The following is a 27,881-nucleotide window of genomic DNA, read 5'->3' as shown; positions in this document are numbered from 1 at the left end:
AATTTAATAAAGTTTTAAGTTATCTACTAAAGCTATTATTGCATAATATGTATTTTTAATTCCATTTTCTTGGAATTTACTTACTTATAAAATAAAAAATTTACGTAAAGACAATATAATTGGAACAATCAATTGTATTGCAAAACTATTCAAAGTATTACAAAGTTTTATCTTATAATGCATTGCAAAAATAGTAATATAAAAACATCTTTTTTATTTAAAACAGTTACAGTACATAAACGTAATAAGAGTTACATGAATACTATACCAATCATTAACTATCTATTCAATAAAGTATTTTTGGTATCATTGTATATATATATAAATATATATATATTAGAAAATAGAAAATTTATATTTTTTAAGCATAGGTGGTACACGTGGATTATTTATGTTCGCACCTGACTTAATAACTTAACTGCTTAGAAGTATACCTATTTCTACGAAATTCTTTATCACAAATAGTTTTAAAATAGGAAATTCTCATCCTGATTTAAAGAAGGGTCTTTGAAAAGTTTTAAATTTTAAATCAGCAAAAATACAAATAATCTCCGTGTGTTATTCTAGAACGAAAATATTTCAATACTTTTTCTGCCGATCAGGCTATCGATGCAGGTTGACCGATAGAGCGCGACACTGATAGTTGTCGAAGTGTTGCGTGTTGCCACATCACCACCAAATCAAACGTACTTGGACGATGTTTCTGTGTAGATTGCGCTCGTGCCGACTCCTCCACAATACGTGGAAAGCGTGAGTTTCTCTACTCCGGTCCAACATGTCAAATTTTTCTTAAATTCCAGACGAATATTTACAAGAAAAGTAAAGATTTGCGCGCAGAAAATTCTGTTCATCGAATAGTTCACCTGGGAAGGTACTGACTGGGATATTATAGATTTTTTCTTGGTGCTTAACATAGTAAACGAACGACACGATGAGCGCACCCCAGGGGCAAGTGAAACCAAGAAAAGGAGTAGTGAAACAGGTGAGGTATCTTGAATTTTACAGGAATCCGTTTCTTGGCGAACTTTTCAGAAGAAAATAAATATAACTTATGTGATTACTGTTATATATAACCTATTATTTTGACGTCCATGCGACATATTTAACACACTTCGAGCGAAAGATCTATACCGAAAACATATGGTCCTTGCATTTAAGTATTTTTGTTCTATACGTAAATTTTTTGAATAGTAATTCATTAATAAGCAAATAGATGTCCACTACTTCCTTAAGAAAATATTTTACATCACTGGTACGTACAGTTGCATCTCATGTTCTTTTGACTCAGTTGAATTTTTAAAGATCTCAAAAATAAAGTTTATCCCTTTAATCTTCTATGAAAAGTATCACAGTGTAGGGTGGTATGCTACTATCGTACATAATAATGTGTTACAAATTGAGAATAAATTTGTTTATCCTGCTTTTTGATGTAAAATTTTTATATTTTAAGGTTACTTCGGGAGATACTATTGTTATCCGTGGTCAGCCTATGGGTGGCCCACCTCCTGAAATTACAATCACTCTTTGTAATATTACTGCTCCAAAATTAGAACGATGGAAAGGAAATGACAGGTACATATAAATATTGTATAACTTTTTGCAAATTTATTATATAATGGTATATATTGTAGCACTGATGAAAGCAGAGACGAACCATATGCTTGGGAAGCAAGAGAATTTTTACGTAAGAAACTAATTGGTCAGGACGTAGCATTTGTTACAGAGAAGTCTATTAATACAAATAGAACTTACGGTACTGTGTGGCTAGGAAAAGGTACGGCTGCTTCATATATAAATTTGTTTATTTACGATGTATTATAATTCACATCTACATTCATTATCTACAGATAGAAATGGAGAAAATGTTATTGAAACATTAGTTTCTGAGGGTTTAGTAACTGTAAAAAAAGATACTAGAAATCCTAGCCCAGAACAGACACGATTAATTGAGCTAGAAAATGCAGCAAAAATAGCTAAAAAAGGAAAATGGTCAGAGGCGCCGTCTTCTGAACATATACGCAATGTTAAATGGACTGTAGATGATCCCCGAAAATTGGTTGAAAAATTCGGGAAGAAGCCGGTGAAAGCTATCATCGAGTTTGTTTTTGACGGTTCAACAGTCAAAGCACTTTTGCTACCTGATTTCTACAACATAGTATTAATGATATCAGGTGTTCGATGTCCTGGTTGGCCATATGGAAGACGTGAGAATTCAGCAGGCGATCCTTACGCAGATGAAGCAAGATATTTTGTAGAATCTCGCCTTTTACACAGAGATGTTGAAATTGTACTTGAGTCTGTTAATAATAATAATTTCATTGGAAGTATTCTTCATCCAAAGGGTTAGTACTTGTTCTTAAACTGATTTAAATAAATCAAATAATTTGCATTTCAGTTTTTAATATTTCAATTTTCTTTTATTCCATAGGAAATATTGCAGAGATTTTATTAAATGAAGGATTTGCCAAGTGCCAAGATTGGTCAATTAGCAATAGTAGAGCTGGCGCAGAAAAGCTTTATCTTGCAGAGAAAGCTGCAAAAGAAGCGCGTCTGCGTTTGTGGAAAGATTACAAACCATCAGGCCCACAAATAGAGTTCACCGGTACTGTTGTTGAAATTGTGAATGCAGATGCGCTTATAATCAGAACACAAAATGGAGAAAACAAGAAAGTCTTTTTGAGCAGTGTTCGACCACCATCCAGAGAGAAAAAGCCGAACGAAGAACCAAATAATATGGGCAGAAAAGATTTCAAGCCTCTTTATGACATCCCGTGGATGTTAGAAGCTCGAGAATTTTTGCGTGAAAAATTCATTAGAAAAAACGTAAAAGTTGTTGTAGATTATACTCAGCCTGCAAGAGATAATTTTCCGGAGAAATTATGTTGCACTGTTACTTGTGGGAAAACGTATGCTTTTTATTCTTTTCTTATTTTACCCGAATTATAATAATAATTGTTATTAATTTTTATATATATGTTGTCTAGTAATATTGCAGAAGCATTGGTTGCACGAGGTTTGGCGCGAGTAATTAAATACAGACAAAACGATGACCAACGATCATCCCATTATAATTTGCTACAAATTGCTGAAAGCAAAGCAGAAAAATCTCAACATGGTTTACATGCAAAGAAAGATGTCCCCGTGCATCGATTAGTAGATGTTTCTAATGATCCTACCAAAGTGAAATCGTATTTAACATCCTTTAAACGGGCACAGGGCATTAAAGCCGTGGTTGAATTCGTTACGAGCGGTTCTCGTTTAAAACTCTTTTTACCAAAAGAAGACCAGCTTATTACATTTGTGTTAGCTGGTATAAGAACCCCTCGATGTCAAAGATCGCTTCCAGGTGGTGGTATAGTTAAAGCTGACGAATATGGTGAGAAAGCATTAGCTTTTACCAGAGAACATTGCTTCCAAAGGGATGTGGAAATTAAAGTTGAAAGTACAGAAACAAAAGGAAGTGGTTTTATTGGATGGTTGACCGTAAATGATCTTAACATGTCTGTTGCTCTTGTTGAAGAAGGTCTGGCAGAAGTGCTCACCTTCCCCGACTTCGGAGAAGTAACTAGGACGCTTAAAGCAGCTGAAGAACGTGCCAAAACAAAGAAATTGAATGTAAGTATCGTAAAAAAATGTATATATAATTTAAAAACGCTTTGTTTAATTTATTAACTCTATACATATTATTATGTTACAGATTTGGAAAAATTATGTTGAAGTACAAGTAGAAAATGAGAAAAATGAAAATGATAAAGATGTTGCTGAAAGAAAGATAGACTATCAAGAAGTAGTGATTTCTGAAGTAACTAACGATCTTCATTTTTACGTGCAAAAGGTTGATCAGCGTAGTCAGCTGGAAACTTTGCTTTCACAATTACGTCAAGAGTTGTCATCTAATCCTCCACTTTCGGGTGCTTACAAACCTGTCAGAGGTGAATTAGCAGTTGCTAAATTTACTGGTGATGATCAATGGTACCGTGTTAAAATAGAAAAAGTCTCTGGTACGAATATTAGTGTATTTTACATTGACTATGGTAACAGAGAAACAGTTAATCTTGGAAGACTCGCCGACTTGCCATCACGGTTTGCTACTGACAAACCTTACGCTCACGAGTATGTACTTGCTTGTGTTTCACTTCCGAGCGACGTAAGTATTTGTATATATACATTAAAATACACATAACAGATATAAATAGTGCTATAATATATACAATATCCTAACTACTATAAATTATATAATCATTTTTTTTTTTAAATACCTATAGACCGACGACGAGAAAGTAGCAGTTGAAGCCTTTAAGGAAGATGTAATGGATAAAATTTTATTAATGAATATAGAGTATAAACTTAACAATGTTATTGCAGTAACATTAGTTGAGTCTTCTACTAACGAAGATATTGCAAAAGGACTTATTTCTGATGGATTGTTACTCGTGCTGAACCAACGTGACAGGAGACTTACTAAATTGGTTAGTTCGTCGTTTATATAATTTATAATTATGTAAGTAAATATTTATTTGTTTATTACTTTATTGTTTCATTTTAGATCGAAGAATATAAAAAAGCAGAAGAAGATGCGAAACATAGCCGGCGGAACATTTGGAGATACGGTGACATACGCGAAGACGATGAGAAACAATTTGGATTGTAAAAATGCTCAAGAATTGATTAAAAAAGTGATTAATACAGGGAAAAAGACATCATGTTATAAAGTACATAAATATCTAAGAATCTATCACACAGATTTACGGAAACTAATAAATGTCCATATGAGAGTTACATGTTGCATTGATTATGATGCAATTATATTTCATTACATAAAAGTATGAATTGTACATAACAATTTCATTAATTTTGTTACTTTTAAACGAAACAATGGCATAATATATTACATAATATATTCTCATTATTCATTATCTTATATCGCAGTGTAAAGTTTTGTTACTTATGAATTTTGGTAACACCGTATACAAACAATCAGAACTTTACGTGATCTATGTGCAATTTATTTTTAATTGTTTACATTTTGATGCAGATAAAAAATCATTCTTTGTACGTGTTTTCTGTTGCATTAAAAATCACTACGAATTATACAGATGATTATAAAATTCATAATTGTACATTTTGTCGAACATATTCATTTAACTTAAGTGTACAAGAGCTCATATCAAGAAAAAAAAATATATTCTTATATTTTTAATAAAAGTGGCATCAGTAAAACATTACTTAAATAGTCAAGATATTAAAGAAAATATATGTATGTTATATGTACATATAAATCACCATCCAATAAAAATATTATATAATTATATTTGTTATTTAGAATCAATTCATTTTTTTAAATAACTGGTGCCGCTTTCTACTCATAAAAACTGGATTAATGCGCAAAGATTTTTTTTCTTTAATTATATTAACCAAACTTTTCTTTTTTCTGTTTTCAATTCATCATATTGTTATGTATGTACTGTGAACACTGAGAATTAGACATTTATACAGAAATAATTGACTCATTTTCCCACTAACATTTTATAAACACTTAATGTAGCATCAAACTATACTTTCCTTATAAAAATTATTAACGTAAAGAATCATATGTAAAATGAAATAATCATCATAACTTTGAAACTGAATAGAATTAACATTATCTACATCCAAATAGATGGATATAATTTATACACAACATGTATCTATGTACAAGAAAGATTAACTTGTAGGTGATTCACATCTACGATTTTGCACACAATTTTCAAGATATAAACTCATTAAGAATGAAAAGAACAATGAATATCAATGAACAAAGAAAGTAGAATCTTATACATTTTTATGAATTTTAAAAGATCGAAATAATTAGATGGGCATCATACCAATAAGCGTTTATTCTATGAAATTTTATACCTTACAATCAAGAATTCATAAGCTTGCTGATGCAAGAATTTATTATGTGAACAATATTTTAATAATTGAGACGAATATATAAATAAACCAATATATTGTAAAAAAGGATAAAAAAGAGAAAAGGTACTTTTAAAGTAATTATTATCATGAACGTAGGAAATCCACAATAATTTGTCCCTGGACATATACTTATGGTGACAGTGACTTGTACTTTGTCTATAATACTATATATTTCCCTTTTATGATATTAAATCATTTGACGAATCATATTAACCGTTTCTTAGGATAATTGTATTCACATACAATTTGATTGAATATCTATGAAAAAGCCTTTCTGCTTGTTCATAAAATAAATATTTAAATTTTGAGAAACAACTTAGAATTACCATATTATTAATGGTTGAGTTAAAAACATTTGAAATATAGAAGTGTCAGCATTTATGTAATTTAGAAGTTCGACTTATTTGTAATTTCTTTATATTGACATATATACATGTCATATCCCATGTATTGAAAATAAACTGTGAAACTTTTTTATTTATGTCACTAGTGCTTTTCGAATATATATTTTACACAAATAAATTGAGTAATAAAGTTGTTTTCTGTATTTAATTTTTCGACTATAATACATGATCCTTAAATGTTTCATTGGTTTATTGCAGCAGAAAGTAAAAGAACAAGTTTAAAACTTGAAAGTTTTTTGTAATTTATATTCACTAAAATTTGTTTTGTAACAAAAATTAGTAATTAATTTTTACCCTTTTTGAATAAAATGAGAAACTTAGATGGAAAAGAACATAAATACGGAATCTTTACAATAATATTTATATTTGCAAGAAATAGTAATCAAAGAAACTGCTGTAGCAAAAAAGATTTTCATAATTTATCTTGTTCAACTGACTACATTTAATAATATAAACAGTTTCAGCAAATATAAAAAAGGTAATAAAATTAGTATACAAATAAAATCATAACTTAAGTTTAAAGTATAGTCTTTAATGACCGGAGTGATATGAAATAAGCTATTTAGAGTTCTTTATGGGACTGTATTATATGTTTGCTCACAGTATTATCCCAAGAACATGAAAATAATTGATCTTTATACCATGCTAGTCCACGTACAAAATCACTATGTCTTTCATTTTTATATATCGATGAAAAATTGTTATTTATATCAAGTACATCTACACGTGTATCATCACAGCAACATGCTAATTCTTCCGATCTAAAACAATACATAATTATTTCTATATAATACACTGATTTTTTATTCATTTAGCATTATCACTTGACTATTTTTATTACCTCTCGGGGTTTGGGTTAAATAAAAGTTTATGAACTGATCTTGGAAATACATTTGCATCCTGTAATATTGAAATGCCTGCTTTTCTGATATCAACAAGTGTAACATCCCCATTTTCAGTACCTATTGCTATAATATGATCCAAAATAGTATTCCAATTTACTGCTGTCAGACCAAAATCTTTCTTCAAAATACCTTAAAAACAAAATAACAGTACACATTTTACTTTTATGAGTAGAGGTAATCGTACATTTGTATTAGTAGTATTTACTTTGAGCTGGATTTGATTGTCTTATATCCCATATTAATGCTTCGCAATCTAACGATGTTGACACAAATGTAGTGTTATTCCTTGGTTGTGCATCAACAGAAGTAATTATATCCGTGTGAGCAAAACTGAATGAATGGATTGCCATCAATTCTGCTGTATCCCATACTTTTATACTAAAATGTATATTTCTACAATAATCGTTTTAGATGTACTTTAACCGGAACATTTAAATTATATTACCAATAATCCATTCCACCTGTAACTAAATGGGTATTGTCTTCAAATACAGACAGAGTTAAAAGACTACCGTCATGTAGACAAGCATATCCTAAGGATTGTAATTCTTGCGAATGTGTGTCAGCTACTTCAACTAAACCTAAAACTTGTAAAACTCCACTATCTTCGCCAATTACAAATTTATCACGCTCTAAATCAGCACCATCACACACAACACTTTCAGTTTTTAGGGCAACAAAAGCTTTATCTCTATCAAAGTCTGAAATATCATTGTAATACCAAATAGTACCACTCCAATAGCGATCCGTCATATTACTACCTCCAAGAATTGCACTTTTTTCTGTAAATAAAATAATATGCTAAAAATTTCTTGTTTAAAATAACCGTCTTGTTAGTAAGAAATTATTAGATAGAGATACGTAAGTAAATCAGTATGTAAAATTAATATGCATAATTTTTTTATTATTTAAAATAAAACATTTTATACATATTATACTATATAAATATGAAAAATATAACCTATACAGTGTTACCATTATGAATTAATATAAATTGTAAATTCTTGTCAACAACAGGCGGCCTATCTGCTGCAGTCATATTTCTATAAACATCTGCGTTTAAATTAGGATCTACTAAGGATTCCATAATTATTTTTATATTAAAGTTATTCGATCACGTCACTTTCATACGAATCCAAAGACGACCATGTGCTGAGCCGGCTTTTTGTATATAGCGTGGCGCCACAACAAACAAATGGATCAACCGTTTCAAGAAGATACGCGAAAGTCTAGTTAAGATTCAACTTAATGACAGAATACGAGGTTAATAATCAGACATAAAAAATATCACGTCAATTAGAAATCTGAAATATTCGATATTAATATTAGCTACATTTTGAATATTCAACGAAAATAATGTAAGCTAATTCGATGTCAGTACGGATTGGAACGTATAACGATATTCTGGATGATATATTTCATATGTATACATATATTTAAGACACTTATAATGTTATCGCTCAACAAATTTATTATTCCATATTGTGATTTTCATTAATGCCGATGCGTGTCTTTTAATAAGTGTCAAACATGATGGTCATTGCAAAATTAGTTCCGTCAGCCGACGATATTTTCGAATTCCATTGTTTCTACAGCGCATCTTTTACCGGCATTTCAAGTTTCGGGATGTGCAGAAGTAGCGAATATGATTACCGCGGTAACGTCTCTCCGTGACGTAACGGCTGTACTCCTGATAATTTCCGTCGTGACGCATGCGTATTCGATTCGGAACAAAAATCAGAATTAGTACAACGGAATCCAGGAAAGTAGCGAGTGCGAGACACAGCGGTGCCGTTGCACGAAATCATAACGATCGTTGATTAACCTGTCAAGACGTGGTACTGTATTGTTTTATTTACGCACTCGAAAGTGTTGCGGCTAATCGTCCGTAGGATTCGGTCTACTGCCAGGCAGGATGGTGAAGCCAGAACAAGTTTTACTTATCGAACCGGAAAACGAACTACGGTTCACGGGTACGCTTAAACGACAAATCATTCTTTCATGCGCATTTTCTTCGCATGCTCCTTCCCTCTGTCTTTCGTTCCTATCAAATATCCCTTATTTTCTGACAAAGTCGGGCACATTGTTCGGTATTACGGCCTGCACACAGTGCGCTGCGTTGTCAAGATGACGTAAGGTTGATTCCGCTAGCCAATTTATTGCATTCTGATTTATGACTAAATAAGATTATGTACGACGACCTAGCAGATACGATCAGCCTTCTCGACTGTACCTAACCCCATTCGTTGTACGTCATTCGCTGTCAAAGCTAAGTACAGTCACAATTGACTTCTCAGTCTCCCCTCTTACGTCCCATCTTCCACGAGATATACAGTCAGCATTTTCATCGAGTTGTATTGCATACGCTTATTTTTCATACTTACGTGAACATATACGATACGTATATATATGTTGCATGTACATATATATTCATGTGTGCATATATACATATATACATGTATAATGTATACGTGTGTGCGCGCGCGCACACACACCACACACACACACACAAATATGTAATATATTTGTGTGTGTGTATATATATATATATTATATTTATATATATATACATATATTATATTTATATATATATACATATGTATATACATATACACATGTATATATATATAAATATATATATATATAAATATAATGTGTACAAAGATATTTAATAATATGCGAGCATAATTTCAATGGTGAATAAACATGTGTCCGATATGACCTTGTTTCCGAATTACAGCCGTTACTTAGTTATCCAATTGTCCGAAATGTTCGGTTTACAACGAATAGATAACGTTGACATACTCTTAAAATATATCGAAGAGGTTCCGCAGTAAATTCTAAGTATACCTGGCATATTTTAATTGATTAGAGTGTCAGTGATAAGACATTTAGTAGTATGCACTCGGGCTGAAGATGATCGCTTCGAACAATTTTGCGAGCCAAGCGAACAACTGGTGCAATACGAAAACGGTTAAAATTCGGAAACATGATCGTATCAAAGATATTTTTATACGGATTTTTTTCATTTTTGTATGATACATTCATTGTTTAAGTTATGTTCATATATTATGGAATTAACATCTTGTGTATGTGATTCATAGATGAGAGATAAACAATGATGTAATTGAGTATGAACAGTGTAATGTATTTTAGTAATCTCCTTTTCTCAATTTATAAAAATGGAAAGAAATATGTTCCTCTGGATTTGTTACGTTTTTTAAAAAGAAATTTTTTTTTCTAAGTGCACTTTATTAAAGAAAATTAAACAAAACAAAAAGTAAAGGGAAATGATGGAATGGTATACATTGATTTTGAAAACTTCCTTTGAAATGGCAAATCGAACAAACATTGTGGGATGTATTTTATTTGTTATTACAAGTGTAGCTTTAAATTAGATTACATTAAAGAATCTAACAAATGTGTAAAATGCATAAAATAATTTTTCATTCTTATTGCAATTTTTGTATAGCTAAAAGAATTTCATGGCATTAAAGCCAATAAGAAGGAAAAAAATGAATCAATTGCTTTAATAATAAGAGTTCTAAAAATTCAAAAAGTAGAGTTAACTGATTTGGTCAATGAGAGACTCATGTATCAGTTACCAAACAATTAGTTACAAATTGAAAAGTTGAAACGTTAAAAATTATATTTACTGCTATAATCATTTTACTTATTTGAAAAATATGATTTAATATATATTATGATTTAATATAAACTAATATATATATATATATATATATATATATATAAAAAAATATATATATATATATATATATATATAAACTATATATATCAGTGTATATGTACAAGTATGTTTGTTTATGTGACTGCATCTTGTACTACAGAATTTCCAATTTATAAGAGTATTATATGTATAGTACTATTTATCATATGTCTAGAGTAAGTTAACACCTTCAGTTATTCAAACTGAATCTTATAAAAGATATGTTCATTTTTGTCTTATAGAGTGACCAAGTGAAAAGTGTTACGCGATTAATATTTTCCAGTGATGAATAACCTTTATACTGTATTTCAGGCCCTTTCACAGAGGTAGCAGTCACATCACTTATGACATTAACAAATCCAACGAATCACAAAGTTTATTTTAAAATAAAGACAACTGCTCCAAGGAGATATTGTGTACGTCCTAATGCCGGCTTTATTACACCAAAGAATAAGGTTCAAATAGCTGGTTAGTTTCAAAGAAATTATTTACAACATATAAAAAGCTTGATGATATATTTTTGAAAGCTAATGTTTTGAATGTTTAAAGAACATGTAAACATGAAAATTTCATTTATTAGTTGTTATATTTTTCAGTCACTTTACAAGCGTTCGATTTTGAACCAACAGAAAAGAATAAACACAAATTTATGGTACAAGCTATAATAGCTCCAGATGATGAGAATGACGAAGAGTATTTTGATGTGGTATGTAATATTTCTAAAGGCTTTGTAGTAAATTATATCACATTGGAGACTGGTTTTTCCTATAGCAATTGTCTTTTATTTTAAGCTTTGATTAACTATGATTTCTATTTCTTTTTCAAGTGGAAAGACACAAACCCAAACCAGGTAATGGAATCCAAATTAAAATGCGTATTTATGAATCCTGTAACTTACACTACAGCAGCTAAAACTACTTCCACTACAACTAAATCGGAAGTAAATACAAATAATGGTAAAAACAAGGGAGTAGGTGATACTGTCAAGTCATCACCCAAGGTAATAATTGTTCTGAACTTTGGTCTGTTTAGTTTTTTTTATCTGCATATTATGTAAGTACCTGTGAGTTATGAACATTATTTATCAGATTCTGGGAGAAGCAGAAGAAAAATTGTTAAAAGCAGCACAAGAAGTTAATCAGCTTAGGGTAGAAGAAAGTACTCTTAGGCAGGAAAACCTTCAGTTGAAGGTAAGTAGTTGAATACTTAATTTATTTGAGAGTATACAGGAGGTGTATTTATTCGATAAATACAAGAATCGGTTTTATTTGTAGGAGGATTTATTGAAATTAAAAAACGCAGCATTGGGTAACGATGCTTCCTTAGCAGCAGCTAGAGGTTTGATCCCACGAAACAATTTAGCAGGATCTAGATGTTCGATCTCACGAAACAAGAGTCAATTCGAAAAAAATGCCATCCTCATTGCCATTGTCATGGTCATAGTAGGATATTTGCTTGGAAAAATGTTCTGAGCAGCCGTTACAATATCGCATAACTTGGCACATCCCCTCTTCCCCTGTGTTTCTTAGCCTGCCCCCCTGCTACCATGTACCACTTACTGATCAGAAAGATTGAAATCAGTCATCGTATTATACGGTTGTTCATAATAAATACTATAAACATGAACAGGTAGTGGTTTACAGAAATAGAATTAAACGCGCTGCAGGAGTGTGCTTATATTTTGGTAAACCGACTGAACTTCTAAATCCTTTTTTAAGAAATCACATCGCACAGGCTGTAGCATAGATGCAGAAGTTAACGATAAATTTTGTTGTCGTTGAGTATCGCAAACTATTAATGATTTAAGTATTTAATCATGAATTAAAACGAAGTGTTATACCATCCGAGATCATCATTTTTTTCGTTTCGACATTTCTTATAAAAGGATTTTTACTGTCGAAAATTTACTTGTGGTCGTCATTTAAAGACGTATTGCCACTAAGTAAATTATGTACAAAATTTATTAAATAGAAATTCTATAAGTATTTGTTCGTTTAAACGAAAAAAGGGAAATTGTGAATCTTTTTTTTTTTGTCGGTATATTGAAAAGTACTTAACAATCAACACGATGTAAGATTGTACATAATGTATCCAGTTTAAGATAATATATTAATGTCTAACTTATATAGTCAGGAGGGGGAGGGGGGCTGGCTGATTATAACCGTAGTGGTTCCGTGACTCAGAAATTGGATACGCTGGCACTATCCATCAGCAATGGTATAACGTATAAACGAATTAATGCATTCAATTTTTTGACGCTTCAGTGTATTTTTATTTCTTTATGTTTGTCTTATAAAAATTCGAAATAAAGATATCTCGGATGTCACACGGCGGACGTTTTTAATATTTCGTACCTTTCTCGTCATTGATTGTTTCTGTATCCGGAAGTGGAGCATAAGTCTATTTACACACGAGCATGGTATCCGCTTAGAAATACCATTTTAACGAGACCGTTCAAAGTTTATCAACCTGTAAAAGATCTGTAGATTACTATGTCACAATTAATGTCGAGCATGTCGCAAAGTTAACACGTACACATAAATACTCGTATTTCTGTGCCTTAGGAATAGAGGCAGCAATATAACTTTATCCGCGCTTCATTAACATCTCATAGTTCTAATATTTCTATACGACTTCCATTAACGAAAAATTAGAATCGTTGAAACCGTAGTTCACACCGATCGTGTGTTGTCAACTTAAATTTGTGAAATGTAAACGACTAAGGAATGTCAACATTTACCCCCCCTCTTTACGGATTATAATACCGTTCATTAATTTCCCGATTTATTTATATATTTAATACGTGTACCGAATATCGATTTTTATATATCATTAGATATTTCTCATCATTCTTCGAGCTTCTGATCCAAGAAGGACACTCTTCGAAATATTAATATCGTATTTTATAAGCGTACTCCGGACAGAATATTTAATGGATTATATCAGTAACTGGTGGAATGATGATGGGCCGTGTGCAATGCGATGCATCGCGTTCACGTGTTTTCTTCTCGATTCGAAACTATAATATATCGGAAACTATTCTCGTCGTTCTACACACTTTTTATCGTAACTCTTCTCTTATTCAATGTTACTCACTCGGGGCCGTCAAACGACACGTAACGAGGGTGCGCCGCATTTTCCGTTCGCGGTACCAATGTTAACTCGCTCGAGTGGTTCCTTTAAATGGGAGAAGGGATTCTACTCCCGACATATATCGGGGTAACACGATAAGAAAACATTGTAATTATAAAATGTATTCGAGTGGAGTTTCTCCGTATCGCGTGTTTTTAAAATAAATATTGTAAACGACTGATTGTCCAATATAATATCCAATGTGTAGGCATAAGCCGCTCTCCAGCGTGGTTTACGAGATGGGAACGCTGATGGAATGGTTTGAGAATTCAGTTAGTTATCCGGTCGACGTGAAACTCTCACAGCAAACTTGATCGATCGATCGATCGATCAATCAATCAATTTTACCGATTCGGAGTAAAAAATGTATCAGCACAAACATTCTTTCGCCCACGAACAATAGACTGTACTCTGAACGTTTTTCAAGTGAATCATATTCCATCGTCGAATTCTTGTACCATTGTGCATTGATACGTGTACACGTACATATACATACAATACTATTATACATTACTAACAAACAAATTGTAACGATCCAGAACCGAACCGTCGCCGAGAAGCGAACGAAACGCGAACGTCATGTAAATAAAACGAGACGCGACCGGACTTCATGAAAATTGTAGAACGGTCGCGATCGCGTTCAGTCATCCTCTACGACGAACGAATAATATCAAACCGATTACAAGGAAATAATTGTTTCGCCATCTGTAATGTAGCGTTCAATTTTTCTTACGAAACGTGCATTGAAATAAAAATTCCGACGCAACAACGACACGTTCCATGCAATGATGTCCATACTATTAAAATATCATCGATCAATTGCCGCGAAGGTTACGAGTTGTGTTCGCGTGACATTTTAGAACGGCGTGAACACGCGTGAAACGCGAATCGATCGGGTGGGAACCGATCATCTACCGCGGACGAGACTTCCCGTTTTCCCGTTCCCGAAAAAGAGTAGCCGTGCGAAACGAAGTAGTCTAGGTCAAGCTATAATCAGGCAACCTTCTGAGTGCACATGCACTCGCGTACTTTCTCCTCGTTCATCGGAACGGTAGGACAAGTTGGCGCGACGCGACGGAAGGGTGGGGGGAGGGAGGAAGGAGGAGAAGGCGCATACTTGGAAACTCGAGGAACAAAGTAAAACCGTTAACAAATTCATTCATCCTTCCTTCGTCGGATTCGATTTCATTAAACCTCAACGCGATCCGACGTTCTTTGGAAATCTCGTCGTGTTCGCGCGAGCGTGTACTTTCACTATCCATTAAAAAAAAGGGAAAATAGCCAATTTTAATCTCGAAACGTCAGTCCTCCGATAATACTCGGGGCGCCGATATTTTTATTCATTGTCATCCCCCTCAGACGTCACGCGAGCGCTAATAATAATTTCCTTCGAGAAACTATCGGGGTGCGCCTGTTCGCGGCCACCGAACGCCACCGGTGGGAGGTAGTTTACTTTATTTTAAATGACACGGTGTCCGCGCACTAACGTGAAAATAGATAAAACGCATCGAGAGAGTGAGAGGGGGGAGGGAGTGCGCGAAGGCGCTGGCAACGGGGAGAGGGTGCAGCGATCGTAGGATGCAAATCAGTTCCTTCCAGCAGGCACGTGGCTCCCTTTGATTAACCCCGTCGAACGATACTCGTACCGAGACGTTCGACTGCGAACTAAAGTCGGGGGATAGGACTTCCTCAGGTAGGAGCTGCAGATAAATCAGGATCAGGAGGGCGGGGGTGGACGGGCGGAGGAGGAAGAGTAGGAGGAGGCGGCGTACACAGCGCAGAGCGGCCTGATCAGGGTGGCGGCGGCAGTAGCGACTGGCTATTGATTTCAAGGGCTTCCTTAACCCTCCCCCCGGCCCCGCTTTGCCGCCGAGTGCTCGACGGCTTCAGGTCACCCCAAAGGGCCGCCGGTGCCCGCGACTAAAACAATTCGCGCGTTTCTGCCCGCTGCGAGACGACCTATCCTCTATGTTCCGTGACACGACCACGCTGCACCGACATCACTGTTCCTGTAACCTGTTTGTTCGAGGCCATAACTTCACCATCTATTAAAGGAACACTCAGGAAACGGTATCTGAACTACGGAATTCCGGGTTTCTACGCATAAACGAGGATCGATTACCCTAGGTGTACCCTTAATCTTTACAGACATTCGTGGAGTCTCTTCGGTGGAAGCGAGCGAGCCTCGGCCGGACCTAGTTCAGAGGTTAGCTAACTACCGTTTTCCTGGACATTCGCTGGGGGATGAAACGCTGACGGTAGGAGAGTGGTCCCGGACAAAGAGTTCTTCGAAATTTCGCGGTTAAGTGGCCGTCGAAGACCCGCGGCGAGAGGGGTTCGAACGAAGGAGGAGTGATGTACGCGGACTGGTGAGGGTGGTAGGGGGGTTGTTTCGGGGGTGCGATAGGCGGGCACCGCGCCGCGGTGGTTACGGTACTGCGCGAGTCGGGCCGAGCGCAGACGGACCGAGCGGGGTGAGCCGTCGCTGCTCGGCATACGTCGAACTAGGGTGCCCCGTGTTGGGGCGTCTCCTGCCATCGAGCATCGCGGGGTGTCGTGCAGTCGATCGGGGGACGACCACCGCCTTCTTCGAGTCATTGTTAGCCCCGGACCGGACCGGACCGGACTGGACCCGGAGACTTCGGAACGGGACTGTGAGCGTCGAACCATTATTTCTGAATACTGTCGGACGCCTCTCCGCGACCTTTTCGTTCGTCCCGACCGTATCGCCATCCTTCGCGTTGCCTCTCTCGGACCCCTGGATGGTGTCAGACACGGCGGCGACGATGAGACAACAACGACGATGGTACTCGTGGTAGCGCGACCACAACGTGTCGCGGTTAGTGCGGGCGTCGGCATCGTCGTCGTCGTCGACGGTTGTGCACGCGATCGGACGAGCAAGGAGATGGTGTCCCCGGATCGTTCGGATATAAGTGACTTGGTTGCTAACGCCGCCGCCGCCGCCGCTGTCGCCGCCGCCGCCGCTGCTGCCGCTGATAACAGTGCCGCGTCCGCGTACAACGTCCACCCCGACGACGTCGTCGTAGCCGCTGCCGTCGTCGCCGCCGCCGCTACCGTCACAGCCACCGCCACCGCTGCCGTTCTCATCGCTGCCGTTGCCGCCGCCGCCACCACCACCGCCGCCGCCACCACTGCTGCTGCTGCTACCGCCACCGTTAACGCTGCCGTGGCTGCCACCCTCTACACTCATCCCGCCACTGCCAATACTGCCGTTCCCGACGCCGTTGCCGCCGTCGCGAACATCGTCTGCGTACCGACGAACGGGCCTGCCTACGACGCGACCCGACCGACGGTCCTGTAACCCTACCGCGCGCACAGGTGAGCGTGACTTTTTCATCGTCGGGCGTCTCGGGACCCAGCCCTATCGTCGCCGTCACCGTTGTCGTCGCCAGGGTTCTCTTTTCCTTGACGATGTTTCTCCGCGCTCTTGCGCGTCCTCTTCTATTGCACAACCCCCGGAGGGGGGGGGGGGGGTGCAGGGAAGATGAAAGAACGCGTACGGAGGAGAACAGGGGCGAGAAAGACGGCAGAGGGTGAGTGGAAACGGTATCACGGGACGGAAGGGAGAGATCGAGGAAGAGAGGAAGCGCGAATGAATGCTGTATATATGTACGTTGAGAGGGAGTTAGAAAGAGAGAGGGAAGGGTAGGCAAGAGAAAGATAGCGTTATAGAGGGGGGGTGTGCCTACGGTGGAAGGGGAAAGAGTCAGAGGGGTAAGGGGAGGTGGTATGCTCAAGGATAAAAGATCTGGAAAGGAAGAAGCGCGAATGCCGAGAAAGATTCTTTGTTCCGTTGGTTGGTGTTTAATAGTACTCGGACGATCCGGAATAGAATTCTTCGTTCGACGAACGTCTGACACGATCATCGTCGTCGTCGTCATCATCGTCATCGTCATCGTCGTCGTCGTCGTTGTCCTCGTCGTCGTCGTCGTTGTCGTCGTCCTCGTCGTCGTCGTCGTCGTCGTCGTTGTGCCCCGGTGACTCGGCTCCACATAACCTCCGTCAATCGATAATACAAGACGACAGCACCCGCGGCGCTCGCCAAGATCGGCCTAGGAACGAACGAGCGCGGCTTGGTTCGTTCCTAGGTCGGGCTCTGCTTATCGATGAATTTCTCCGAAACCCCCGCATTCTAGACCACTGTGTCGTAGACTACATTGTATTCAGGCGATCCTGACGTTCGGAAGCATTCCGCGGCTAGATTTTCACTGCTGCAGCCACCTAGGAACCGTGAAGGGACAGAGATGACTCGTTTAGCTACCCTCTTTAGTGCTATCCCCTATTTCGGCTATCTTTCTGTAACAGTTCGCTACAATCGTCCTCTGCTATTTTGGTGGTTCACGACACGATTCCGTGGCCCCAACCTCGCCCATTTTAATTGGCGAGGATCGATCCTCGCCAGAATTACACGGTCGTGGGCTCTCTCATGGCCGTTCGATCGCGGATCCTGGGCTTCCCTGAGGAAGGAAGGGTAACGAGCTCGTCGGCCCACGAAACTCGGCGGATGCGGTGCTGACGGACGGGCGGACTGTACAATTCGGAGCCGAGACGGCCAGAGATAACCGAGATCACGACGGAATCGCGGCCGTACACCGAAACACGTTCGAACGCCATTTGCGTGCGGAACGGTTTTCGATGCGGCAGTGCACGGAATGCAGCGGACGACGCGCGAATGCGGACATGTATGCGTACAGAAATACGTAATACCTATGTAAAATATATATCTATGTGCGTATATGTATATGTATATGTATATGTATATGTATATGTATGTATATATGTACGTGTTACGTATAGTACGCGTCGCCCGAAGCGGATGAATGAATGCCGTGAATAAAGTAAGTGGGTTAACGAAAACGACGATCGCTCCGTAACTTCTTCGCCACCCGGTTGTTCCTCAGTGCCCCGCGCCTCGAAACCGAGCGAACCATTGTTCGCCGATCCCGGATCGAACCTGTTCACCGATCCGCCTCCGCCCGCGAGTAGCGCGACGTGAACTGCGCCCATTGTCGTATTGTTATCTACACGCGAGCTATAATACGGCCCGGCCGCTGGGAATAATCGTAACGTATCTAGTTTCTGTTCGAATCAATGTTTGCAATTGTGTTACTTGGAAATGGCACAGGTTCCGCGGAACCGTTCTGCACGAAACCCGAGTAGGAGGGGGGCAGGACAAGGAGGGTCGGGGGAGGAAAAAAGAACACCTCGGCGTTAAGCTCTTTCTCATTATCAGATAACGATCGCCGTATGCCTTCCTCTCGCCGCTATTTCTTCCTCGCGCACCACCGACCCGAATTACCATTTTACACGTTCCACCGGGCCTTTCGTCGAATTCTTCTTCAAGGCCGATCTCTTTCTTTCCCTATTTTCTTTGGTGATCCGCCATTGTTAACCCTCTTAGGCGGCTAAAAGTGGGAATATTGGTTCTGCGGTCCTCCTTGTAAATTATTCGGAGGCGATTTCTATATTTTGACCTTTATGCGTGTAATGCTGGTTGATTACATTATTATTCTTGTGGATTGAGTTTCTTTTTAGAAGAAATGATACTAGTGAGGAGGGATAGCTGTGTTTTAATTGGTTATCTTTGTTTTTAGTAAAAATGAGTGCTGGTTTTATTGTGTTTATTCTTTTCAGGTTTCTTTTTAAAGGGAAATTTTAAGCTGCTAGGAGGGTTAATGACGGTTATAAAAGGATACGTGTATTGTTGGTTGGTTTACACGCTCGGTCCTCCATCAATCGTTATTTATTTTCCTCTTTTCCCTTATCGTGACGCTATTACCGTTTCGACGGCACCGACGAAAGTATGCATTCGTGCGTCATCGTTTTCGGAGTTGCGCGCTGCGCTACGAGACTATCGAATCGGAATGATTATCCGAGAATGAAATCTGCTTGGGAAACCAGTGGGTTACGTTTGTGCGGTTTCGTGGATTTTGGTTCATTCGATTTTTTGTGGGTTTCGTCTGGGGGTCGAATATTTTGAATAGGTAATTACAAAATCGAGAAATACGAGGGGTACGATGTTTACCCTTTAATGTGATTTACATTGTTGCAAAAATCGTACGTATTGTCTGTTGACGAGCGAAAATAATTAAAGAAACGACATTACGTCATTTGACTATTAAAGTGATAAGAATAAACTAATTTGAAGATTGTTATATTTTTTTGGGGACTTTTAGTTTAATTTATTTAAATTTCCGAACTCAGCATTAGATTTTCGAAATCAGGTCAGTGTGTTCATCGGCTTGTTTTAAGTTCTTTGCAACAATTCAGGGTATAATTTGGAAAATGGTAATCATACACGGTAAGGTGAATATTCAAAAAGAAATTTCGTGACCAACAAATACGTTTTCGAGAAAATTCTGTTCGAATGTCAGCGAGGGTATATGTGAACTTTGCTCTTTGCCTCATGGTACTGCAAGAGCTTTTAGAACCGGGCTCGAGTACACGCGCACCCAAAACAGATTCGAAACGAAAGCCTTGAAGAGATTTCATTTAATAATCTTTAATTTCATAATCTGTGTATTTTTACTCTCCTCTGATTAATATTACATTGACATTTTATAAATTCGTAACACAGATTTAAAAAACGGTTCTCCGTGTGAAAATAAGTTCATACAGCAAACCTAGAATAAATTTTTACCAGGAAATATAGTTTTAAAAGATTGATAATTTACCGATCCTATTAAAAAGCTGCTAATTCATCTAATAATATTATTTAATCGTCCTTAATAATACGAAGGGTAGATAGTACTGCACAAGGCATTGAAATATTAAGTTCAACCCTTAGTCGATATCTCGAAAATAGGGCACATACACTAGTAATACGTTACTCTATTAATATTTCCGTGCATTTATCACTGAGATGCAACCTAAGGTGTGGCAACATGGTAATAAGCTTTTACGTCAGCCTACAGGATGTCTAAAAAATACAGTATAATTCGGAACACGCTCCCAGAAATTAAAATCCTCATATAAAGAAACGAAAAACTGAAAAGTCGTTTACTCATTTCAAGATTACAAGGTTTCGAAACCATTAATAATTATCAATTATTAATAACTGCGAAGATTCGACTTCCGGAGTGCGTTATTTGAATCCCATTCAATTGAGCGTTCGGTTAAATACGTGCTACACAGCCGAGAAATAAAGGGCGGCGCCCTCGACGCAAATTTTTTTCCTCGAACACACTGCTACAATTTTTCCACAGCTTTTAACATGCTTTTTCCTGTGCTTAATAACATGTTTTACTCGCGGACTTTATTTGACACTGTACATTTACGCGTGGATTTAGCTCCGTCACTGTCACAAAAATATGTTCCAATACGTCCCCGCCATTTTGGATAGTAACGGCCAGACTGCAGATGTTTATACGGACATAATATGTCAAAATATGCAAACAGCATGCAAAATTTATGCGGAATATATGCAAAACAGCGCACGATGCGATACAATAGACACGACATACATAGATGCAAGAGTCGTATAAATTTTACATTACGAACGCGATTTTAATTGTATATCGTGTCTTTATCCAAGGCGGATCACGAATTTTATGACACGGAGCGATGGTCATTCTCGGAAATGTAATGTTTCGTGCCGACATTTTCAGCATGAGAATTACCAGCTTCTGGCTATTTAGAAAACAGCGAAGAGCTCGTAATCGAAAAAAGAATTTTGTTTGTAATTCATTGTAATTTGGATTGGAACGTGTAACCATAATCCTTTTTATACGTTCTACTGTAAGTTGAAGACCGTTATCGGAAAAGATTAAGCTATATGCCGAGAAGTTTCCGCCAACGTCACAAGACGTGATTAGGGCATATTTAAACTTTTTCCGATATCGTGCTTCAATCTCATTTGGTCCTTCAATGGTTGAACCATTTATGGCGTTACTAAGGTTTAGATAGTGCCTCATACTCTGCATTTTTGTGGTGAGCCTATTTACATTCTGCTTTAACTCTAACCTCGAAATCGATAAATGTAAATTCTATTGATCGGTTCACATCGTGCTATTATAAAAAAGAAATAATTTCGCATATGAAAAGTGCAACGATAATCAATAATAAATAGTCGTAACATTTAAGTAATTTCGAAATATATATCCGTTTCCCAACATTCGGTTACAATCTTTTCGAAACTAACATTCCACTAAGAAACATTTCACTGTATATATGGTCATGCTGTATATCAAAGTTTTATATTACTTATTTAAACAAATTATAATACAAAATATATGTAATTTTCTAAGTATTTTTGAGATTTGACTACATACTTGACTTGCTTCGATGAGAAACGAAATCTCGATTTAATATTTCCCGCGAACAGGCAAAAGCAGCGGGAAATTCAAATACATTTCTACAGTGGTTGTGCCTTTCTAGCAATTGTGCAAGTTCAGCGAGTTCTCGTTTATTATTTGAGATAACAGAGATACCCGAGATGGACAGAATCGATGGGACGGCCCTGTAACTCGTATACACAGCGAATAACACCGCGCCCTATATTACGGAAGCGACCCGACACCGGATAGAATATTTCAAAACGTACCGCCGGTTAAGTGTTAACAGTGTTAATCCCGCTGGGAGTCCGCCGGACATCGAAATATCCTCACTCCTCCATTTTTTTTGTTCATCGTTAAAAGCTTCGCGAAGCGTATGCAGCATACGCGATGAATGCATGTGTAAAGTGCACACCGTTTACCTGTGTACATGCATTTACACTGTTGGCGTGTTAAGTGCACGAACCGTACATGTGTGTACTTTCCTGATTAGTTTGAGGCAGCGACCAAGTCTTTTAGGAACATAATCCATCTAACAATTCTGATGAAAGTTTCGTGAAAAGTGGTTCTTATAGAAACATTTGATATTTTCTTTTTTATTAGTGAGAAGAACTGTTTAGGAATATTAAGGGAGAGTTTTAATTATTTTTTAATTTTTAAGTAGAAGCTCTACTAACTTTAATTTTTAAATACAGTTTTAATTGCTTTTTAATTTTTAAACAGGAGTTCAATCATCTTCAATTTTTAAGTAGAAACTGGAACGATCTTCCCGTTAAAATGAATCGGAAGATAAATATTTTATTTGAATAAAATTTTACTTCGGTGTTGCTCGATTTTGGTAAATGCCAGAAACGATAAAAAGAATTTTGTAATACTTCTCAATTTCTTAATTCTCCCATCTGAAAAACAAATCGCATTTCAAAAATGGAAAGTGCTATAAAATCTCTTGAGATTCATAAATATTCCTTTTCAATTTCAAAACTAAACGCCTCGGAGCCCAGGGGAGTTTTCAAAATGGCCGCTAACGATTAATCCATCGAGCGAAGAAAGCGCCTTGTCCGAAATAGAGAGCGTGACTAACGATCGGTAATTAATCGCGAAGCGTGTAATTAATCGGCGTTCGCGTGCCAAGCGGGCGTCGATCGAGAACTCAAAAATTCCAGAAAGGTTAGGGCCGAAGGGAAACACCTCGAGAAAAACTTTCATTGTGAACGATCGTTGATAGCAGTCGTCCTCCATTTTCATTCCCACGAAAATTCGCTTGTTTAACCCGTACGTTAACAACCGAAATGCTTGCATTCATCGAAATTCATAGTATCACGATATTTTTGTGTAAATTAGAGGCAAACATTGACGTGAAATTGTTTAAAAAAACGGAAACCCACAGTAACTATTTCAAATTATGTATAATACAGTTTTAAAACATTGAAACCTTCTTAATATGACAATTCAATACATTGGAAATTTCAGTACTTTCAATCAAAATATTAAAAATCCTTTAACGATGAAATTTCATTTGCGCGTGTAATTGAAAACTGTTATCGAATGTTTTTGTATTGAAATTAAATATTATTCTTCCGTTATTAGTTATTGTACTTCCGATCAAACATAGACAGAATATGCCCAGGATTTTCCTCTTTTTTCGATAAATTGTCAATGATACAGTAGGTGTATCGATCTAGTTGAGAAATAAATCATTAACCCTTTAACGACATTACAACTCGCCAATTAACTCTTCAACAGAAGGATTTCATTGAAAAATTCTTCAATTGCGCGTAATTGAAAACGACCAATGACGAGTATTCTCGTCGAACACTGTTAAAGGGTTAATGGTACAACGGTATTGTAACGAAGCACGATATCGAGTGGTAACTTTCAACAGGACATGAATCATCGCCGGATGTTCTTTAATAAATCCACGGAGCGGCCTGACAGCCGTGGCCCGAAAGTTCTCTGTGAATTTCTGAAGTTTCTATTGGCAAGATGCACGGAAGAGGCGTAGGTACGCCTGACGAGCGAACGCTCATGACCTACTTGCGTTCATGTTTACTTGATCGATCATACACATATATTTTTTAAACTAAATTCCCTTCCCCCCCCCCTCTCCCCCTTTCTCTTTTTCTCTCTCTCTTTCTCTCCCCCTTTCTCTTTTTCTCTTTCGATTTTCTGTCTCTCTTGTATCCTGGGGCGATGATCGTGCATCCTCGTCCCTGTTCTCATCTAGCACGCTCGAAGCCCGCCGGTAGACTCGGTCCCTTTATAATCTCTGTTCAAACAATGCCGAGATCCTTCGACTTATTACTTTCCACTTTTATCTGTAATCGTGCATCCGGGTTTTATACTTTTAATGTACAGACTCGAATGACCCCGGGCAATACGCTGTTTTCGAGCAGACTTTGGTGTTTGGCGTTGTTGGACGTCTAGAGGCGATGTAGCAGTAAGGTATCTTTGTGTTGTGTCAGTTTGATTGGAATATATAATAATTTATGTTGATATTGTGATACGCGGACAAATTGTTGTAAATTGATATATTGAATTGTGGTAAACAGTTCATGAACGAAATGGATAATTGCATAATCTGAAGAAGTTTTAGTGGGCAAAGTACAGTTTGCTTTTGATGTTGGCTATAAAAAGAAGAGACTTTTTGTATGATTCAATATTTAAGGTTGGCCTAAAGTGCGACGAAAGTTGTATTCTCGTAGTTTAGCTAGGTTTGCCCTGTTTCGTTTGTGTTTTAATAGCGATATAACTCACTGTGTCATTTACAGCTGACCACCCATTTGTTTCGCATAAAATTGGTAACACTTCTTGCCAGAAGTCTCTCCTCAATAATTGTGCTACATTAAAAAAGGACTTTATACATTTCTAAATGATGTTCTTACGGTATATTGTATCAAGAAGTATTCTTTATTCATTATTATACTAACCATTGTTTCAGGAGAGTAAGAAGTGTATTTACCTGCCGTTAAAATTCAATTAAATAATCACCAGGTAAAATTTTAAATTCCATGCTAATATTATTATTACAGTCTTGCACTGTTCTACATTTCTTTAAGTGGATTTTTCTGTTTTCCATTTTCCATAATCAAGTTTTTAGATGTGATACACCACGGTGCGCGATAAAATAGCTCATTAGCGAGTCGAGCGGCTTCGGAGACTTGCACGGCGTTAAATTTGAAATTTTTCTCTACGGTTGGAAAACGCCAACTATAAATCACCCGAGAACGTAGTCGGCACACATTTCTTGACAAGATTCGCCGCGGGGATCGCCGCGGGAGTATGTGGCCGTTTTAGAATCCGCGTGTATTGTGAGGACGGTATTGTGCATGGATATAGGCGTAACAGATAATATATATTTTTCGAAGAACCTGTTGGCGCCTGGCCAACCCCGAATGTATCTCCGAGTCGTCTTCATCCAATTGCCGTCGCTTTATGGTACAGAAATGAGGAGAGCTTGGCCCCGGCGTTCACCGGAGCGCGCCTCATTGATCCGTTTAAATGACTAGCCCTAGAGGGGTCAACCTGGTCAAACGTGGGAAATATTTAAGATTTTTTTTTTAACTTTTTGAACGAAGAGAATTTCAATATTTAAGTACTCTCTGAGAAGAAATAATATTATTCATTTATAATATTATTTATTCGTACATTACAGGAATATTATAAAATTTATAATGAATATTATAATTTTTATATATTTCATTATAAATTTTATAATATTCTTATAATATTCAAATAAATAATATTATAAATGAATATTATCATTTATTAATCAGAGAGCATTTAAATATTGAAATTCCGGTTTATTTAATGATCAATTGAAATATTTAAGTTCTTTTACCGTTCATTTCAAATGTTTAATATTCGATTTATTTCCAATACACAGCCGAGAAAAATAAATTTCAATTTTTATAAGTATCTATATAAAGCTACCGTATAAAGATCCATATAAAGATAATAATGTATAGATAACCTATAGATAATGAAGGGGAACATATTTTACATTAAAAAAGAATGTTATTTATCTTAATTTCTTAAAATAGAAGAAATTAAAAAAAAACTGCATTGCTCATGGAATGACCCAATACATTGGCGCGTCATGTTTCATTCGCTTCTTAAAAGAAGAATGATTTCTGCTTCAGTCCAATAATTGAAGTCTCGAAGACGGGCGTCGAACGAATGCTTTCAGAAAAGAAAAGGTGCATTAAAGGAATTCCTTCTTCCGCAATCGGATATCGGGAAACGTCGAGCCCGATGTTTCAAAATGGGAAACACTTGGGAAACGTTCCGCCTGCCGTTCGTTCCCAGATATGCACGTCGCGTTTTGTCCTCTGTTTCTGGTAAGTGACTCAGGTTTCGAGGGAAAATATCGATAGGGCGCGGGCGTAGGCGAAATTTGATCGTTGAACGAGATCGATTAACGTTTCGCGGCCGTTCCAGGGAAGTGTGAACGCATTGTGCCGTTGCATTGTGTCGCTTTCACGTTAACGGGACACGTCCAATCAGAGATTTCTGAAGGCCGCCGCAGCCGCGCAGAATAAACGCGGCGAATGTAGGTTGTGCACCTGTTACTCTCGTCGAAAGCGCGTTCAACGACGAGCCTTATTTTCAAATATTAGCGGCAACTTTCAGCTGGTTACGCGCTCTTTAGTCGCGGCCCGCGAACTTGTTACAGCGCGGGACGCGAACGGAAATTTCACTTGGCGCACTCCATTATCTGGCCGAGCGAACACCGACACTTTCGTCTCGAAAATATATGAAACTTTCTCGGATCGTTTTTAGTTTTCGCTGCGGCGAGATTATTGTTGGGACTGTTGGTGGGTATGATAGAAAGTTATTCTTTCATGTGACGGTCGGGCAGATGGCAGATGTGCCTGGTGTTTGATCGTGGAAACACTTGACCCTCTAGCTTCAAAAAATATTATAAGGAAGATAGAAGATTCTGGGCAAGAGAACAGTGTCTTGTGTCAGTATCTTAGAAGAATAATATGCAAGGATTGAAAATAGTTATGATATCGGTTTTGGCATACCTCGATGAATTTATTATTTAACTATTATATCTACTATTAAACACTCGATAGATTCACTGTTGTATCAATATAACATCAATTTCAATTTAAGTATAATTAACAAAATTATAAAACATAAAGTTCAATATTTAATTTCATATAATACATCAACATATCGAACATCGGAACAAAACAGTTTTATTCCTTAATTTATGCAAGATATTTCTTTATATTAGCCATAAAAAGTATCATTATAATATCTTATAATATTTTATAATAATTTATTATAATTGTAATACTCCATCAGAAACTAATGAATATTTATACTGAAAACTGGTCTTCTGCGAAGGGTTAATATCCATTTATTCTTCAAAATTGAACAACCCAAGTCATCGCTGCACTTCGTCTCTCTATATAAATCTTGCATGCAAAAAGACGTTGTAAAGGAAAACGCAAAG

At 37.2% G+C, this 27,881-nt stretch overlaps 4 protein-coding genes and 1 long non-coding RNA gene across 8 annotated transcripts in view; 3 read left to right on the top strand and 2 right to left on the bottom strand.

The window, feature by feature from the left end:
- Nucleotides 1-632: 632 nt before the first annotated feature.
- Tudor-SN (staphylococcal nuclease domain-containing protein 1) lies at nucleotides 633-4,779 on the top strand. Its single transcript, XM_031970316.2, has 9 exons — nucleotides 633-982; nucleotides 1,451-1,572; nucleotides 1,632-1,774; nucleotides 1,848-2,342; nucleotides 2,429-2,906; nucleotides 2,985-3,615; nucleotides 3,698-4,147; nucleotides 4,266-4,469; nucleotides 4,547-4,779. The coding sequence occupies exons 1-9, from the start codon at nucleotides 932-934 to the stop codon at nucleotides 4,649-4,651; spliced, it is 2,679 nt and encodes an 892-aa protein (XP_031826176.1). The 5' UTR covers nucleotides 633-931; the 3' UTR covers nucleotides 4,652-4,779.
- Nucleotides 4,780-5,420: 641 nt separating this feature from the next.
- On the bottom strand, nucleotides 5,421-8,654 carry LOC116424218 (methylosome protein WDR77). The gene is made up of 5 exons (XM_031970317.2): nucleotides 8,240-8,654; nucleotides 7,710-8,046; nucleotides 7,470-7,642; nucleotides 7,201-7,393; nucleotides 5,421-7,120 (listed from the first exon to the last, which is right to left on the bottom strand). Exons 1-5 carry the CDS (start codon nucleotides 8,349-8,351, stop codon nucleotides 6,922-6,924), a joined length of 1,014 nt encoding a protein of 337 aa, XP_031826177.1. The 5' UTR covers nucleotides 8,352-8,654; the 3' UTR covers nucleotides 5,421-6,921.
- A 298-nt stretch (nucleotides 8,655-8,952) lies between these two features.
- Nucleotides 8,953-14,892, top strand: Vap33 (VAMP-associated protein 33kDa). Of its 2 annotated transcripts, none has more exons than XM_076369235.1 (6): nucleotides 8,953-9,237; nucleotides 11,304-11,459; nucleotides 11,588-11,697; nucleotides 11,818-11,991; nucleotides 12,080-12,181; nucleotides 12,266-14,892. In XM_076369235.1, the coding sequence occupies exons 1-6, from the start codon at nucleotides 9,180-9,182 to the stop codon at nucleotides 12,461-12,463; spliced, it is 798 nt and encodes a 265-aa protein (XP_076225350.1). In that variant the 5' UTR covers nucleotides 8,953-9,179; the 3' UTR covers nucleotides 12,464-14,892. The 2 variants fall into 2 exon arrangements, with proteins under 2 accessions (XP_076225350.1, XP_076225351.1); XM_076369236.1 differs by lacking the exon at nucleotides 8,953-9,237 and adding an exon at nucleotides 9,963-10,108.
- Nucleotides 14,893-15,868: 976 nt separating this feature from the next.
- Glut1 (Glucose transporter 1) overlaps nucleotides 15,869-27,881 on the top strand; it is a 57,125-nt gene continuing 45,112 nt past the window's right edge. Inside the window, exons 1-2 of one of the 3 annotated variants that reach the window (XM_076369205.1) lie at nucleotides 15,869-16,193; nucleotides 16,272-16,777. The gene's annotated coding sequence lies outside the window, so the exon portion shown is untranslated. The other 2 variants (XM_076369206.1, XM_076369207.1) reach the window with 2 other exon arrangements.
- On the bottom strand, nucleotides 24,489-25,699 carry LOC143174724 (uncharacterized). The gene is made up of 3 exons (XR_012998969.1): nucleotides 25,345-25,699; nucleotides 25,172-25,254; nucleotides 24,489-25,041 (listed from the first exon to the last, which is right to left on the bottom strand). It is a non-coding gene; the product is annotated as an uncharacterized LOC143174724 (long non-coding RNA).

This window comes from Nomia melanderi, chromosome 7, assembly GCF_051020985.1.
Source record: "Nomia melanderi isolate GNS246 chromosome 7, iyNomMela1, whole genome shotgun sequence".
Lineage (NCBI taxonomy): Eukaryota > Metazoa > Arthropoda > Insecta > Hymenoptera > Halictidae > Nomia > Nomia melanderi.
This window is presented reverse-complemented; position numbering and strand designations above follow the sequence as displayed.